We start from the raw sequence: 13,470 nt of genomic DNA, 5'->3' as shown, positions 1-13,470 counted from the left end.
AAAGAAAGAAAGAAAGATCAACAGCAAACCATCTAACCAAAGCATTTTGGTTACTGTGGCTAAACACAATAATCAAATCCACATCTACCTTTTCAAATAGAACCAGGGGCTATTATCGTAATCCTCACGAGCCATGGCAAATGTAGAAATCTCAAACTACCACATTTTAGCAGAAAGGATAGGTTCTCTCTAAATATCAAGAGGCCATTCCATTGTTTGAGCTATGGTAGTAGTAAGCAGGAAGAAGACTCACCATTGGGAAATTGTGCAGAGGCGAATCTTGTCAACAAGATACCAGCTCCTTCAATTAAAGCTAGGAGAATGCCACCCATCGCGGCTGACCCAACCATGGCCACTGGTCCATCTGAACACATTAATAACAAAGAGATTACCTTAACAGAAAACTAGTTTAATAGAAGACTTGGTAAAGGAAAGAGCTGTCCATATGGCTCCATGCTACCCTCATTCCCAACCCTCCTTCTCACTGGCTAAAACCAGGTGTCAACAAACTAAGGCCCACAGCTCAAATCCAGCTCATTGCCTGTTTATGCAAAGTTTTATTAGCACAGTCATCCTCATTCATTTATATATAGTCTATGGCTGCTTTCATGTTACAATCATAGAGCTAAGTATTTGTTGACAAAGACCTCACAGCCCACAAAGTCTAAAATATTTACCATCTGGCCCTTTATAGAAAAAGTTTACTGATCCTTGGCCTAAACCACTAAACCTCCCAAAATTCTGGGTTGCTTTCTGTCCCAAAGATCTAGAAGATGGTTCTAAGCTCTTTATTCATAACACTGCTATGTGGCAGGTATGATTATTAACTCTAGAGTACCAATGAGGAAATACGGCTGGCACAAAAAGTTTGGCAAAATGCCCAGTAACTTGAACTGCTCTTAACCACTGTATAGATCAGAACCCCATGCTCTCTCATTCTTAAACATTCCAAATAAAGAGATACTCTTATTTTCCCCCATATCACCACATACATTCATGCTATGCTAAATTAAGCAATGCTCAGTTTTATTTATTACAGATATCACTAAATTAAGACAGATAAGGTTTTCCAAAAAGTCTTGCTTTTACTAGTGTGTCTATAATGATTGCTTACTTTTTCTTCTTTTTTTATAATGATTGCTTACTTCTTGCTGCCAGTATGGCTCCTGTTAAGGCACCACTTGTGATGGAGTTCCAGGGATCTTCTTTCCCTCTGACTTGAACCATACTGCAGTCAATCATGGAAAATAAACCTCCCCAAACTGCAAAGCTACCTATTTTATTTAAAAACAAAAGAAATTTCATTTTTTCATTTTACATTTAAAATATTATACTCAAAAATAACTTTAAATAACAACACTATATTCTTAAAACTCTCACACTTCAAACAAATACATGCAAACACAAGTTTGGATAAGCACTGAACAATCGGAATACTTATCTTTTCAATAAAGCGTGGGTTGTATTGTTATCAGCTTGAAAATTAGCAATGGCCCAAAGCCTAAAAGAAATAAGCCAGGCCTAGAAGAGTCAGGCTAAACACATTCAAATCTCCCTTTCAGAACCAAGTATCTCTTTTTAAAAAGCAATAAACACAACAAAGCCACCCTGCTTCTTCCTTCCTTCTCCTTTTATAGCTCTACCTTACCTCTATTTTTTCTTTTCTTCATTAAGTGTCACTGAGCATATATATATACTCTATAAAAATCACCAAGAGAAATACAAAAGAAATCCAGCTATCCTGGAATGTATTATAGGTGTAGGCCAATACATGCTAAAGCAGCTAATGGATGATACAAACAGTCAGAATTATGGAACATCAAGGGGAGAGAAATTAGCTATCCTCCCTTTCTATCCTTTATTCCTCCAGCATGAAACTAAAAACCACACTAAATCAAATTACTTGGCACTTAAACTGTTCCTAAACACAGTAACAATTTTGTCAAATAAGAAACACCCACAAATACACTTATAGAAGTACACACAAAATTTTAGACAACACCAAGATTTTAACTGTCAGCATCTCTGGATGATGTGACACATGACTTAATTTCTTCATGCCTGCTTTATTATCCAAATCCTCTATCATGAGTGCACCCGACTTGCACCATATGAAGAGTTGTTACATTTATTATGATTAAAGAAGAAAAACTACCCAAAAGAGCCCTAGTCACTTTATTCTTTACCCTCTGAAATCTGAAAATGGTGGGGATATGTTAGTAAGGGCAATACCAAATGTCAGAACCAGATCATCACCAGAATCCTTTTCCAGTTTTCACATTATCCATTAAATCTATTAGATATAACCAGCTGAAGTATAGCATAAGCCCTCATATCTAGTCCAATACTAGATAGTACACACTACATAAAAATAAACTAGTAAACTAGTTCTTTCCTCTAACTCAGTAATTCTATGTCCTGAGAGAGATCTGATGCCTCGGTGTATTTAGAATGTATATTAGAATTACCTCACTAAATTCCTCAAGCAAGACTCTCCCAATACCTCACAAGAGTCTGAAACCTGCCCATCCTCCAAGAATAATTGCCAGAGTAAGCTATGGTTACGGATGAGAATGAGACTGCGTCCAAGCAGGGTGAGGAGGCTGTCCACCGAAGGGTGGCCCAGTGTGAGGAGCCAGAGCCAAAGGAGGGTAAGGAAGAGTCCTCAGCCTGGCATGGAGTTGAGTGTATCCATGTGGAAGGACGGCCTGGTGTGGGGTGCCACAGCCCAAGCGGGACAAAGATGGAGGTATTCATATAAAAAGGGAGAAAGGAAGAATAAACCTTATGCGGCTGGATTGGAACTGAGGTCCTGGTGTGAACTCATGATTTTCAACATGTACATATAAATATGGATATAAATTTGGGTATATGTATTTATGTTGTGGTTAGTGTGTGTTTACATATATACATATATACTCCCAAGCTCTATTACAAAGAAGGCCCGGGAACAGCAACACCCCAATAGCAACGATACACTTTGCACCCAGATTTTGGATTCTAAATACCATTCTCAACTAAAAGGAACCAGAGCTCTATGGAGAAATGGCTGACTCTATGGCTAGGCAGGGAAAATACAAGATGAGCCTGGAGTATCTTGTTCCAAAATGCAAAAGATGCCTGAAGAATAATGGGGATGTGTCAAAAGCCCCCATGAAATTTTCTCTATGAAAATATAAGGCTCTTCAGGACACAACTATGATTTTTCCATGTTGCCTGTCCCCTGGATTTTGACTAGAGAAGCTCAGTAAATGCTCACTGAATTAAATTGAAAATGTCATCCCAGTATTCTTATTTTTTTAAATTAATTATTTTTTTTAAGATTTTATTTATTTGACAGAGAGAGACACAGCGAGAGAGGGAATACAAGCAGGGAGAGTGGGAGAGGGAGAAGCAGGCTTCCCGCTGGGCAGGGAGCCCGATGCGGGGCTCAATCCCAGGACCCTGGGATCATGACCTGAGCCAAAGGCAGACGCTTAACCGACTGAGACACCCAGGTGCCCCATCATCCCAGTATTTTTAAAAAGCAAGACACCATAAAGATTTCTCAATAGTTTCCTTAAAAAAGCCAGTCCCAAGGATCTGAAATAATCCCAATTCACTCATACCACAACTTAGTCTTCCTCTATTTCACCCTGTTTAATTTTAGAATAGTTTTAGAGTTACAGAAAAGTTGTGAAGATAGCTCAGAATTCCCATATATCCCACATCCAGTTTCCCCAATTTCTAACATCTTACATTTCCATGGTGCATTTGCACAATTAATGACCCAATATCAATACAGTATTAAGTAAAGTCCACACTTAACTCAGATTTCTTTAGTTTTTATGTCCTTCTGTTCCAGGATACCAAATTACATTTAGTGGTCATGTCTCCTTAAGCTCCTCTTGCCTGTGACACTACCTGATTGTTTTTTTATCCATTGAAAAAGTGTAATATGATAGAAGCAGCCTCTTAAAAGACATATAAAAACCTGTATGACTTCCGCATATATTAGGAGTTCAGGGTTTGGTGTGTGCTTTAATACTACTTATCATTCTTGAACAAAGGAAAATCAGTCACTATTTACTTTCCAGGGGTATATAATTATTACAGAGGAAAGAAAAGGAAAAAGATATACCATCACTTCAGCCCTCACAGCTTCGATTTCCTCACCTGGAAAATGGGGATATTAATACTTACCTCTTGTGGTGTTGTGAGGATTAAAATAATGCTATAAAACCCTTAGGAGAGTGCTTAGCACATAGCAAACACCCAATAAATGGCAGCTCCTAGCTAGGCTTCCAAAGAAAAATATGCTAAAAACAAAGACAGGACTATTCTGTCACACAAAATTACTAAGGAATGACTAAAAGTATTTGTCTTTTTCATGTGTTCTACATGGTCTCTCCAACCTGACTGTATCTTTGTAAATGAATATAGCCTCCAAGCTTTTATTTATTTGAGAGAGAGCGTGAGAGAGAGAGAGAGAGAGCATGAGATGGGGGAGGGTCAGAGGGAGAAGCAGACTCCCCACTCAGCAGGAGCCTAAAGCAGGGCTCGATCCTGGGACTCCGGGATCATGACCTGAGGTGAAGGCAAACGCTTAACAGACTGAGCCACCCAGGCGCCCCACCTCCAAGCTTTTTTATCATCTCTCTTCTCCCAACTTCTGAATAACCAAGTTTAAAAAGTATAATGAATCCTTTTCAAATTTTGCATTGACCTCTGCACAACATCCAAAACCTAACCTTGGAGAGGAGTCTGAGCAGCATCATCAGTTTCTCTCTCATGAAACCCCAATCCTTCAGATCACATTCTCTTCAGCTTTATATTACCCCAGAAGCTATCACTCCTGACTCTCACAAACCTAAGCTTTAAACACACTGTCTTCCTTTTGGATAACAGGAAAAAACAAAAACAAAATACCACTGAGCGTTTGGACAAAGACAAAATTTTCAAATGAATGGATGCAGCAATTCCAGTTAACTTTCTCAATAAACCGTAAATCCAGAAGAATTTACAGACAGTAATTTCTAACAAGCTCTTAGACTGAACTAAGCTTCATCTTCAAATGAACAAGAAAAGATATTCTGAAGTACAAATGGAAAAATTCTGCTTACCTCCCAACTGTGGAGCCCTGGTTTTAATAGCTGTCAGACTCCCTCGTAGTCTGTGGTTTACTCCCTATAAAGAAGCAATCAAAAATACAGTAGAAATACAATATATTTCCAGCTCACTGATAGGGCCACCAGTGATATTAGCAAATCCAGATTTCAAGTGATGATAAGACAAGACCATTCACCTACTTACCACTGGAGAATTGCGAAAACCTTTTATTGCTTGAAAGATACCACCACCTATGGTACCCATCGTAAAGGCCCCACCACAATCATCGACAATTCGCCAAGGGCTAAGAACAGGAAAAAAAAAAAAAAAGACTATTTCTCATTCATAAACCATAAAATTTTCTTTGCTAACACAGTAAGGGATGCAACAGATTCCAATGTAGGGTCTACTGCAACCAATAAAATAAACATTTAGACAAAAGGATTCTGAACATATCCGTATCTATTTAGCTCCAAGCCATAAGGAATGGAACTGGCTTTAACTCCCTACTGTTAACAGTACTTAATTTTCATTTAATAATTAGCACATCTATTAACAGTTGGGCACTGAGCAAAAGTGAATAAACAACTATGTAGGAAATTACATTATAATCAATGCTGATCCAATCTCCCAGGGATCAAAGTAAGCTCTCCAACTGCAGCAAAATTTAAAGCTGAGACCCCCCCCAAAATGAAGATTCAACAGGGGCAGAGGGAGACCAATTTAAACAATTTTTAAAGTTTGAAATTCTTTCTGGGTTTATTGAGTCCCACTAGCACTTGGAACTTTGGTTTGTATTAGGTCCAACCATTTAACACGCTGGAATACTCTAATCTCCAATAATTAAAGGTTATATTTGTAAACCCAGTTTCCAAAAGTAGCAACCTAACTTATACAACACAATGAAATCTGAATAATGTGATCAGAACAGAACTACTATTCTAGGAATCTGGCTTATAAAAAAGTCTGTGAATGGTTAATTCATTTTTTAAAAAAGATTTTATTTATTTGTCAGAGAGAGAACAAGCAGGGGGAGCGGCAGGCAGAGGGAGAAGCAGGCTCTCCGCTGAGCAGGGAGCCTGATGTGGAACTTGATCCCAGGTGACCTGAGCCAAAGGCAGACACTTAACCAACTGAGCCACCCAGGTGCCCTGGTTAAATTAATTTTAGACCCACTATAAATAAAAGCAATTTCTTTGATCTAGTCTCAAGGGTCAAATGCTACATAATGAACCTATGGACAATCTACTTGTTCAAGTAAACTTGTGAATTCAGTGTAGTTGCTGCTGAAGAATTTGAATGAGTAATTTCTGACTTTGGTGGACAGGAATACAAAACCTTGCGTGAAACATCATATTCTTTTTCAAGTATAATACAAATCAGGACCTTGTACAGAATGACTATCTCATGCAGCACATATTCCAACTGTCAGCAGGATGCTCTGGGGCCTTGCTAACCAAGGCTTGCTTTTGTGACCCTAAAAGCAAAATCAGCAACACCTGAGAGTTTATTAGACCTGCAGACTTACAACACTTTACCCAGAACCTACTGAACGATCCCACGTGACTTGATTTCACTTTAATAGTTTAAGAAGCAGTGCCTGATATTAAAAAGGTTTAGGAAATTGCTTTAAAATGGTAGAAACAGGTAGCGCCTGGGTGGCTCAGTCGTTAAGCGTCTGCCTTCGGCTCAGGTCGTGATCCCAGGGTCCTGGGATCGAGCCCTGCATCGGGCTCCCTGCTCGGGGGGAAGCCTGCTTCTCCCTCTTCCACTCCCCCTGCTTGTGGTTCCCTCTCTCGCTGTGTCTCTCTCTGTCAAATAAATAAATAAAAATCTTTTTAAAAAAATAAATAAAATGGTAGAAACACTAATAGGAGGTATAGAGAAAAGACAAAGGAGAATGAATTAGTGGCCCCTTCTGAGTGGTGGGCCAGTAACTTCAAAAGATCTAGTCCAAATGATCTTATTAGTTGGGGATTAAAAAAACCTTTTTTGGGGGAGGGGGTTAAAAAAATCTTAAAGGACAGCAGGATTCAGGGGCGCCTGGGTGGTTCAGTCGTTAACCATGCGCCTTCGACTCGGGTCATGATCCCAGGGTCCTGGGACTGAACCCCAAGTCGGGCTCCCTGCTCTGCGGGAAGCCTGCTTCTCCCTCTCCCACTCTCCTTGCATGTACAGCATATGATGTACATGTTTGGAGGCAGAGTGGTGTGGAGGGAGGAAAAAGATTCTTATAGTCTGAGGTTGGAGGATTTGAGAAAATGCTCTTACCGAACAGGACAGTACAGAAGATCAAAGCAGTTTTGACTAGGAAACTAACCAGACAACTGATTGTATTGCTTCAGGACATATGTACTAAGAGAAAGCAAAGTAGTAGATAAAAACTCATTATTCTTATTACATCTTTAATTCAACCAAGTTAAAAAAATTTACCCTCCTGCCAGCCTGTGTCATTATACTATATCCAACAGCAGCTGATAACAACAGTCTACAATGCGCTGAATTCTTCATATGTAAGCACAATTTAGGAAGGGGGATAATTACATTTGGTAATTTTAAAGAGCCAGGAGGTGCTGAAACGCTCTGTATCCCATTTGAGTGATTTAAATTAAAAAAAAAAAAAGGCACAAAGCAGGTAATGTGGCTACTGCTGGCAATGTAATAATATAAAGTCCTAGGCACTTTCACAAGTTGAAGATGACATTGGCTTTTGCTCTAACCCAATAAACAGGTGATTAACCCAAATAATAAGATTTGATTTCGCTCTTAAGACCCCCAGAAGCCTTAAATTTAGGCAACCTGAGACCTCTGACAGCAATTACCCGTTTTATAACTATGTATGTGCCTGATTTACTCATGCTGTTACTCTTTGAACCTATAAAGTGGTGGGCACAGAGACCGCACTCAAATACTGAATACATGAATTTCTGCTCATGGTTTCTCAAAGAACACATACTACTATCTCTTTCTATTTTCCAGATAATCCTTGTCCCCCTTCTCCCCTAAGGGAGAATTCCAAGGATGAAAACGAGGCTCCTGCCTACAGGAGCTTATCCAGGCCCTTTAGGTAAAATCTCTTGTTCTATACATTTGAAATCCTTCGCCCTGGGTAGACAGGTCACAATACAAATAATGTCTTAAGAATGGCATCCCCCTCAGAGGCCTACTGTCCATTCCTCACCACAGGAACTGAGCAAAGCGAGACATGGGGACGTGTCCAAGGTCACCTCAGCAGACAGGGGATTATTACGGACCCCGCACAAGATCGACTACGCCCTGGGTTGGGAGCAGATTCCGAGGCTCCATCAAGCCCAAGCTGGGACCTCCTCATCCAACGCAAGGTCACCAGAGTGCCGGGTTGTTAGCGGAAAGGCTGCCACACGCGGCCGGGGGAGCACAGGGTTCAGAAGCCGACTAGCTGCTCTAGACGGCGCTGCCTATGGTTACCAAACCCACATCGACAAGCCTGCGACTGAGTTCAACTTGCACCTACGGGCACTGGACAGGGGAGGACGAGGACCACGGGCAGAGAGGCAGGAGAAAACAAGAACAGTGGTAAAGCTCACCAAGGTTCTCGCGCGTACTCCTCCATCTTGACTCCACCTGCGCGAGTGATGCCGGGCAAGTTGGGTGGAGCCTGACCCCAGCGGCGGAAGTGATCTCGAGAGGAGGGCGTTAAGGTCTATGTGGATTGGTTCACCGTTTCCTCCCGCAACCAATGGGAGCCTGGACTTCAGGGCGGCGTGGGGGGCGGGGCAGAGACGCTCCGTGGCAGAGTTGGTCCCGCCCAGGTCCTCGAAGGCTGCTGGTCTGGGCTTCCTGCGCCGGGAGCAACCCAATGGCGAGGAGTTCAACTTACCCCGTCAGTGAAGGTTCCGTGGACTGAGATAAATCTAGCATTATTCCACTAGGGTTCACCAAATTTCCTAAATACATGTCTTTTTTTGTTTTTAGTACTTTGGCTGCTAGTTGGGAATTAATGTTTGCTAATCCGCGATGGTTTGTGAAACTCTTAACCAACTACACACAGTAGGAGAAGGATTAGGGCAGACAATGTCATAGTCCTTGTAGTCACAGTGCTTGGAATGTGAAAGATGTTCGATAAATGCTTTTGAAGTGAATTTACCTGGGCCATCTTTGCTGTGACCCAATTTGGGGCCCTCAATTGAAGGGACAGCAGAACCTCTTCTGGTCCACCCTTCAAAAGATCAGCAGAAAATGTGAGGGGTGTTTAGCTCAGAAAAGAGACCAAAAGGATGGGAACCCATCAACCTTTTTTAGCCTACAGTCAACAAAATCTCGGTCATGTGATGTCTGTTAAAAGAACTTTTCTCCACTCCTTTTGAGATTGACTTTAAAATATGTATATATTTAGGGCACCTGCGTGGCTCAGTAGGTTAAGGGTCTGCCTTCGGCTCAGGTCATGACCCCAGGGTCCTAGGATAGAGCCCCTCATTGGGCTCCCTCCTCAGCAGGAAGTCTGCTTTTCCCTCTACACCTCCCCCCTGCTCATGATCTCTTTCATTCTCTCTCTCAAATACTTTTTAAAAATATGTATATATTTATTTTATGGAAAAAATTAGTGCAGTTCATAGGGAACTGCAGTGAAGAGTGAGGTACCCACAAAATCTTGAAAATAAGGTAAACTGAACCCTCCACAGAACTGAAGATTGTCAGTAAAGTGTATCTTTATGTAAAAAGAACAGTTCACACTAGTCATCTGATTTTTATGTGTAAAGTCCGAGAAGTCTTTTTCTGGAATGTGACTGTAATTAAGAACCTTTAAGTCTAATTAACTGCACAGGCTGAAGAGAGAATGTGGGAGATGGGCAACAAGAGGAGCCAGAGAGCAAGAATTTGATATTTAGTCAGCACCCCAGACCTAGTGGGTATGAATATTTCAGTAACTAGAGATTGGCATTCTCATGGGGCAAGGGTATTTTTTTCTGTTCTCACCAGGACCCAAGTGAAATATTTCTTAGCTCTAGCTACCTCCCTTTGCTCTTATTCCATATTCATTATGCAGTCTTCTGATTGTTATTTGGTTTCTGAATAGATTTTCCTTTAAGAGAGAATTCCCTGGTTTGTGCTCAAAACTATTCTTGTCCACTTAGTTTATGCATCTGCCTCTTGTGTGCTGGGTTCTCTTGAATCAAATCAATCACCGGGGATGGTGATAATACTGAGTTTTTGAGTTTACAAAGCTGAGGGCCAGAATCTAGCTGGTTACCCAGCTCACTCCATTCCAGCAGTCCCTATCCGAAAGTCCCTTACTGTTCTGGGAGGCACTGCTCAGATGGCCAGCAAGTAGTCTTAGACTTCTCATTCTTTGCTTTCTTTTAACTGCAACAGATAACAGGGTATAACATTTTTGGCTGGGTAGGGCCTTGGCCTTGGCCTTTGTTGGCTAGAGGGAGATGTCACCCGTCCCTCAAAAATATCCATTTTCATCTGAGTGAAAAAACATCTTGGAAGAAAAGAACTAAGTACTCTAATCTCCTCCTAGTGAATCTGAAAGGAGTCTAAGGAACTGTCGTGGCCCTCAGTGAAAGAATGGTGAAAGACATGGAGGAACGATGGAAGAAAGGGGGTCCTTGGGAGAAAAGTCACAATAAAGGTGAGGGGAGTTTGAACTGGTGATTCAACACAGCAGGGTATACTGGTGAAAGTTAGTGTTCTGGGCCCCAATGGAAACTCTTGCTGGAACCCCCTGTGATCCAGGTCCTCTGGGTATTGCTTTGGGGAAAATAGCTCCATGTGTGAACTAAAAGAACTGTGACTCTGGGGCCTATTTTGTTGTGGGATTTCCCTATAAGGGGAAAGGAAGGTGAGATCAAGGTGAGGAACAAGGTGAAGAAAGGGAAATCATCCCTCATGCCTCAGGGAACCACCTGGATGGATGAGCTCTAGGAAGAAGCCAAGTATGGCAGTGGCACTTGTACCTTCTTTCCCACTCTAAGGTAATTATCCACCCCTGCCACGCACCCCCCTCCCCCCAGTTAGCTTTTATTCATCTTCCACTCTTGTACAGTTAGACCATTCTTGGGGGAGGGGCCACTGATCAAGCCTAAGATTGGCGAGAGATGACCATTTGGTAGATATCAAGGGTGCACAGGTAATTTTGAACCAAGAGAGAAACTAGAGGGATCATAACCCAAGTCAATTATAAGACCCTTACTCTGTGCTCAGGATTGTCCTTAGTTTTAGGATTAGTTTTAGGATTAGGGCGGAGAGAGTACAAAAAATATTGGTATGGTTGCTGCCCTCAGGGTCCTCAAAATGTACTTGGGGAGAACGAATGCACTCTTGAGAAACAGGTCAACTTTATAAAATTGCCAAAATGTGTGACATAGAACATGGTAAGTGCTAGAGGCACTGAGAGGAGAGAGGGCGCCCTGGGGGCCTGAGTGTGCTCACAAAATGTACATGATAAACTTGCATTTAAGCCATGGCCTGAAGAATGGTCAGATTTTGATCGGTGGAGAGGAGAAAGTCAGACATTAGAGACAGAGGGAATGACAGCAACAAAGGTGTGGGCAGGAAGGAACATGGTGCTGTCGCTGGATGGGTTGCCAGTCCCACAGGAGGGTAGAAAGACTAAAGCAGCGAGAGCAAAGCTATATCAAGCGATAAATTTCTAGGGCAGAAGGTGTGGAGAATGACCGAGAAGCAAGACTGGAGGAGTAAGCTGGGTCAGGAGGCGGTTCTTCATGGGGCTCTCATGTGTCTACACATCTAAGCATTAAGAACTAACTTCCTTCAGGTTCTCTTTTCAAGAATGTTTATAGAAGCCAATGGACTTGGATGGGACACCTGGGTGGCTCAGTTGGTTAAGCATCTTCCTTTGGCTCAGGTCATGATCCCAGGGTCCTGGGATCGAGTCCTGCATCAAGCTCTTTACTCAGCAAGGAACCTGCTTCTCCCTCTGCCGCTTCCCCTGCGTGTGTGCTCATTATCTCTCTCTCTGACAAATAAATAAATAAAATCTTTAAAAAACAGGAGAAGAAGAAGCAGCAGCCACCGCCAAGGGCCCTGGAAAGCTAGAGACAGGGACTTCCCCTGGAGCAGATTTAATTACAGGATAGTAAAAGCAGAGATGTCTCCCTTCTGTCCTTGGACCGGATTTGTTGCCCTTCCAGGGTAATGAAGATATATTAGAGTTTTATCTCCTGTATTAATATAGCTAAAGGAGTTCATTCTAGAAGGATACAGTGAGGCCATAGGGTAAGGAAGAGGCCTGAAATAGCTTCTGTAGGGGTGTGCAAGAGAATAAACCACAAATAAGTAAAAGAACCAAGAATGCTTCTTTCTATACAGACCCAACCTATGGAGGAAGGGGGATGGCCATTTTCAGAATCTGCACCTCCCAACCACTCAGTACCTTCAAGGGTCCTGGACCTACATAGGTTGAGCTCCATTGAGCCAGAGGCTATGGGAGTCCCAAAGAGTTTTGTCTACCAAGAGGTCACAGGCCATGTATGCGGCTCCACAACCCCCAGTCCTGCCTGGTCCAGTTCATGAGACACTCAAATTGGCATGGACAAATGAGGCCTGCACCACAGCTGACTCTTGGGTCTGGGGATGCAGTCTGTGCCTGGTGTCTCTTTGGTGGGTAGAGAGGTTTTAGTCAGGGTGAGGGTGGGGGAGGTAATCTCTTGTGTCTACCCTCTTGCCCTCCCCCTTGCTCTCCTTCTGGGGGGACATTAGTCTGGCCTGTGCTGTCTCAGAGCTCCCTCTAACCATGTCCACGCACCTCAGGAGTGCTGGGCCAGGCCAGTGGCTTCTTTCCAGAGACAAAGTCTGCTGCCAGTTTCCCCCCCAAGAAGAGAACCAGTGTGATTCTATACGGACTAACAATGTATTTATGTTCATAATGTGTCTGATGCTGTGATGCACTTAGCATGCATTATCTTATTTAATCTATTTAATAACTCCATAACCCTGTGCAGTAGGTACTTTTTTTCCCCTTCGGGTAGGTTCTTTTAATGTCCTCGTGTTCCACTTGGGGCCCATAAGGCTAAAAGAGGTCAAATAACTTACGCAAGGTTGCACATCTCAGATTTGAGCCCACGTCATTTGACTCCAGAGCTTGTGGTCTTACCTGCTATCCTATACTGCCACCCTAGATTCCTGAAAATGTGCCTTTCCTGGTCATCCAGCCCAAGTAAGAACCACCCTAAGCATCAGTTAAATTGGTTCTGGTTCGGGCGCCTGGGTGGCTCAGTTGGTTAAGCGACTGCCTTCGGCTCAGGTCATGATCCCAGGGTCCTGGGATGGAGTCCCGCATCGGGCTCCCCCTGCTCTGCGGGGAGCCTGCTTCTCCCTCTGCCTCTGCCTGCCACTCCCCCTGCTTGTGCTCTCTCTCTCTGTCAAATAAATAAA

The 13,470-nt window shown here is 42.6% G+C and overlaps 1 protein-coding gene across 1 annotated transcript; it reads right to left on the bottom strand.

Moving 5' to 3' along the window:
* Positions 1-206: 206 nt before the first annotated feature.
* Positions 207-8,737, bottom strand: TIMM17A (translocase of inner mitochondrial membrane 17A). The gene is made up of 5 exons (XM_081824977.1): positions 8,655-8,737; positions 5,293-5,392; positions 5,103-5,166; positions 1,146-1,274; positions 207-364 (listed from the first exon to the last, which is right to left on the bottom strand). Exons 1-5 carry the CDS (start codon positions 8,678-8,680, stop codon positions 222-224), a joined length of 462 nt encoding a protein of 153 aa, XP_081681103.1. The 5' UTR covers positions 8,681-8,737; the 3' UTR covers positions 207-221.
* Between the last annotated feature and the right edge of the window lie 4,733 nt (positions 8,738-13,470).

The sequence above is a fragment of the Leptonychotes weddellii genome, chromosome 6, assembly GCF_054177405.1.
Source record: "Leptonychotes weddellii isolate Sample4059 chromosome 6, ASM5417740v2, whole genome shotgun sequence".
In the NCBI taxonomy this organism is placed as follows: domain Eukaryota; kingdom Metazoa; phylum Chordata; class Mammalia; order Carnivora; family Phocidae; genus Leptonychotes; species Leptonychotes weddellii.
Note: the sequence above shows the minus strand (reverse complement) of the source record. Positions and strands in the feature narration are given on the sequence as shown.

Coding starts and splice junctions, on each gene's coding strand:
- TIMM17A (XM_081824977.1), bottom strand. CDS start 8,680: ATGGAGGAGTACGCGCGAGAACCTTG. Junction 5,393..8,654: donor GAGTACGCGCGAGAACCTTG/GTGAGCTTTACC, acceptor TCCTGTTCTTAG/CCCTTGGCGAATTGTCGATG. Junction 1,275..5,102: donor CAGGGCTCCACAGTTGGGAG/GTAAGCAGAATT, acceptor TAAATAAAATAG/GTAGCTTTGCAGTTTGGGGA.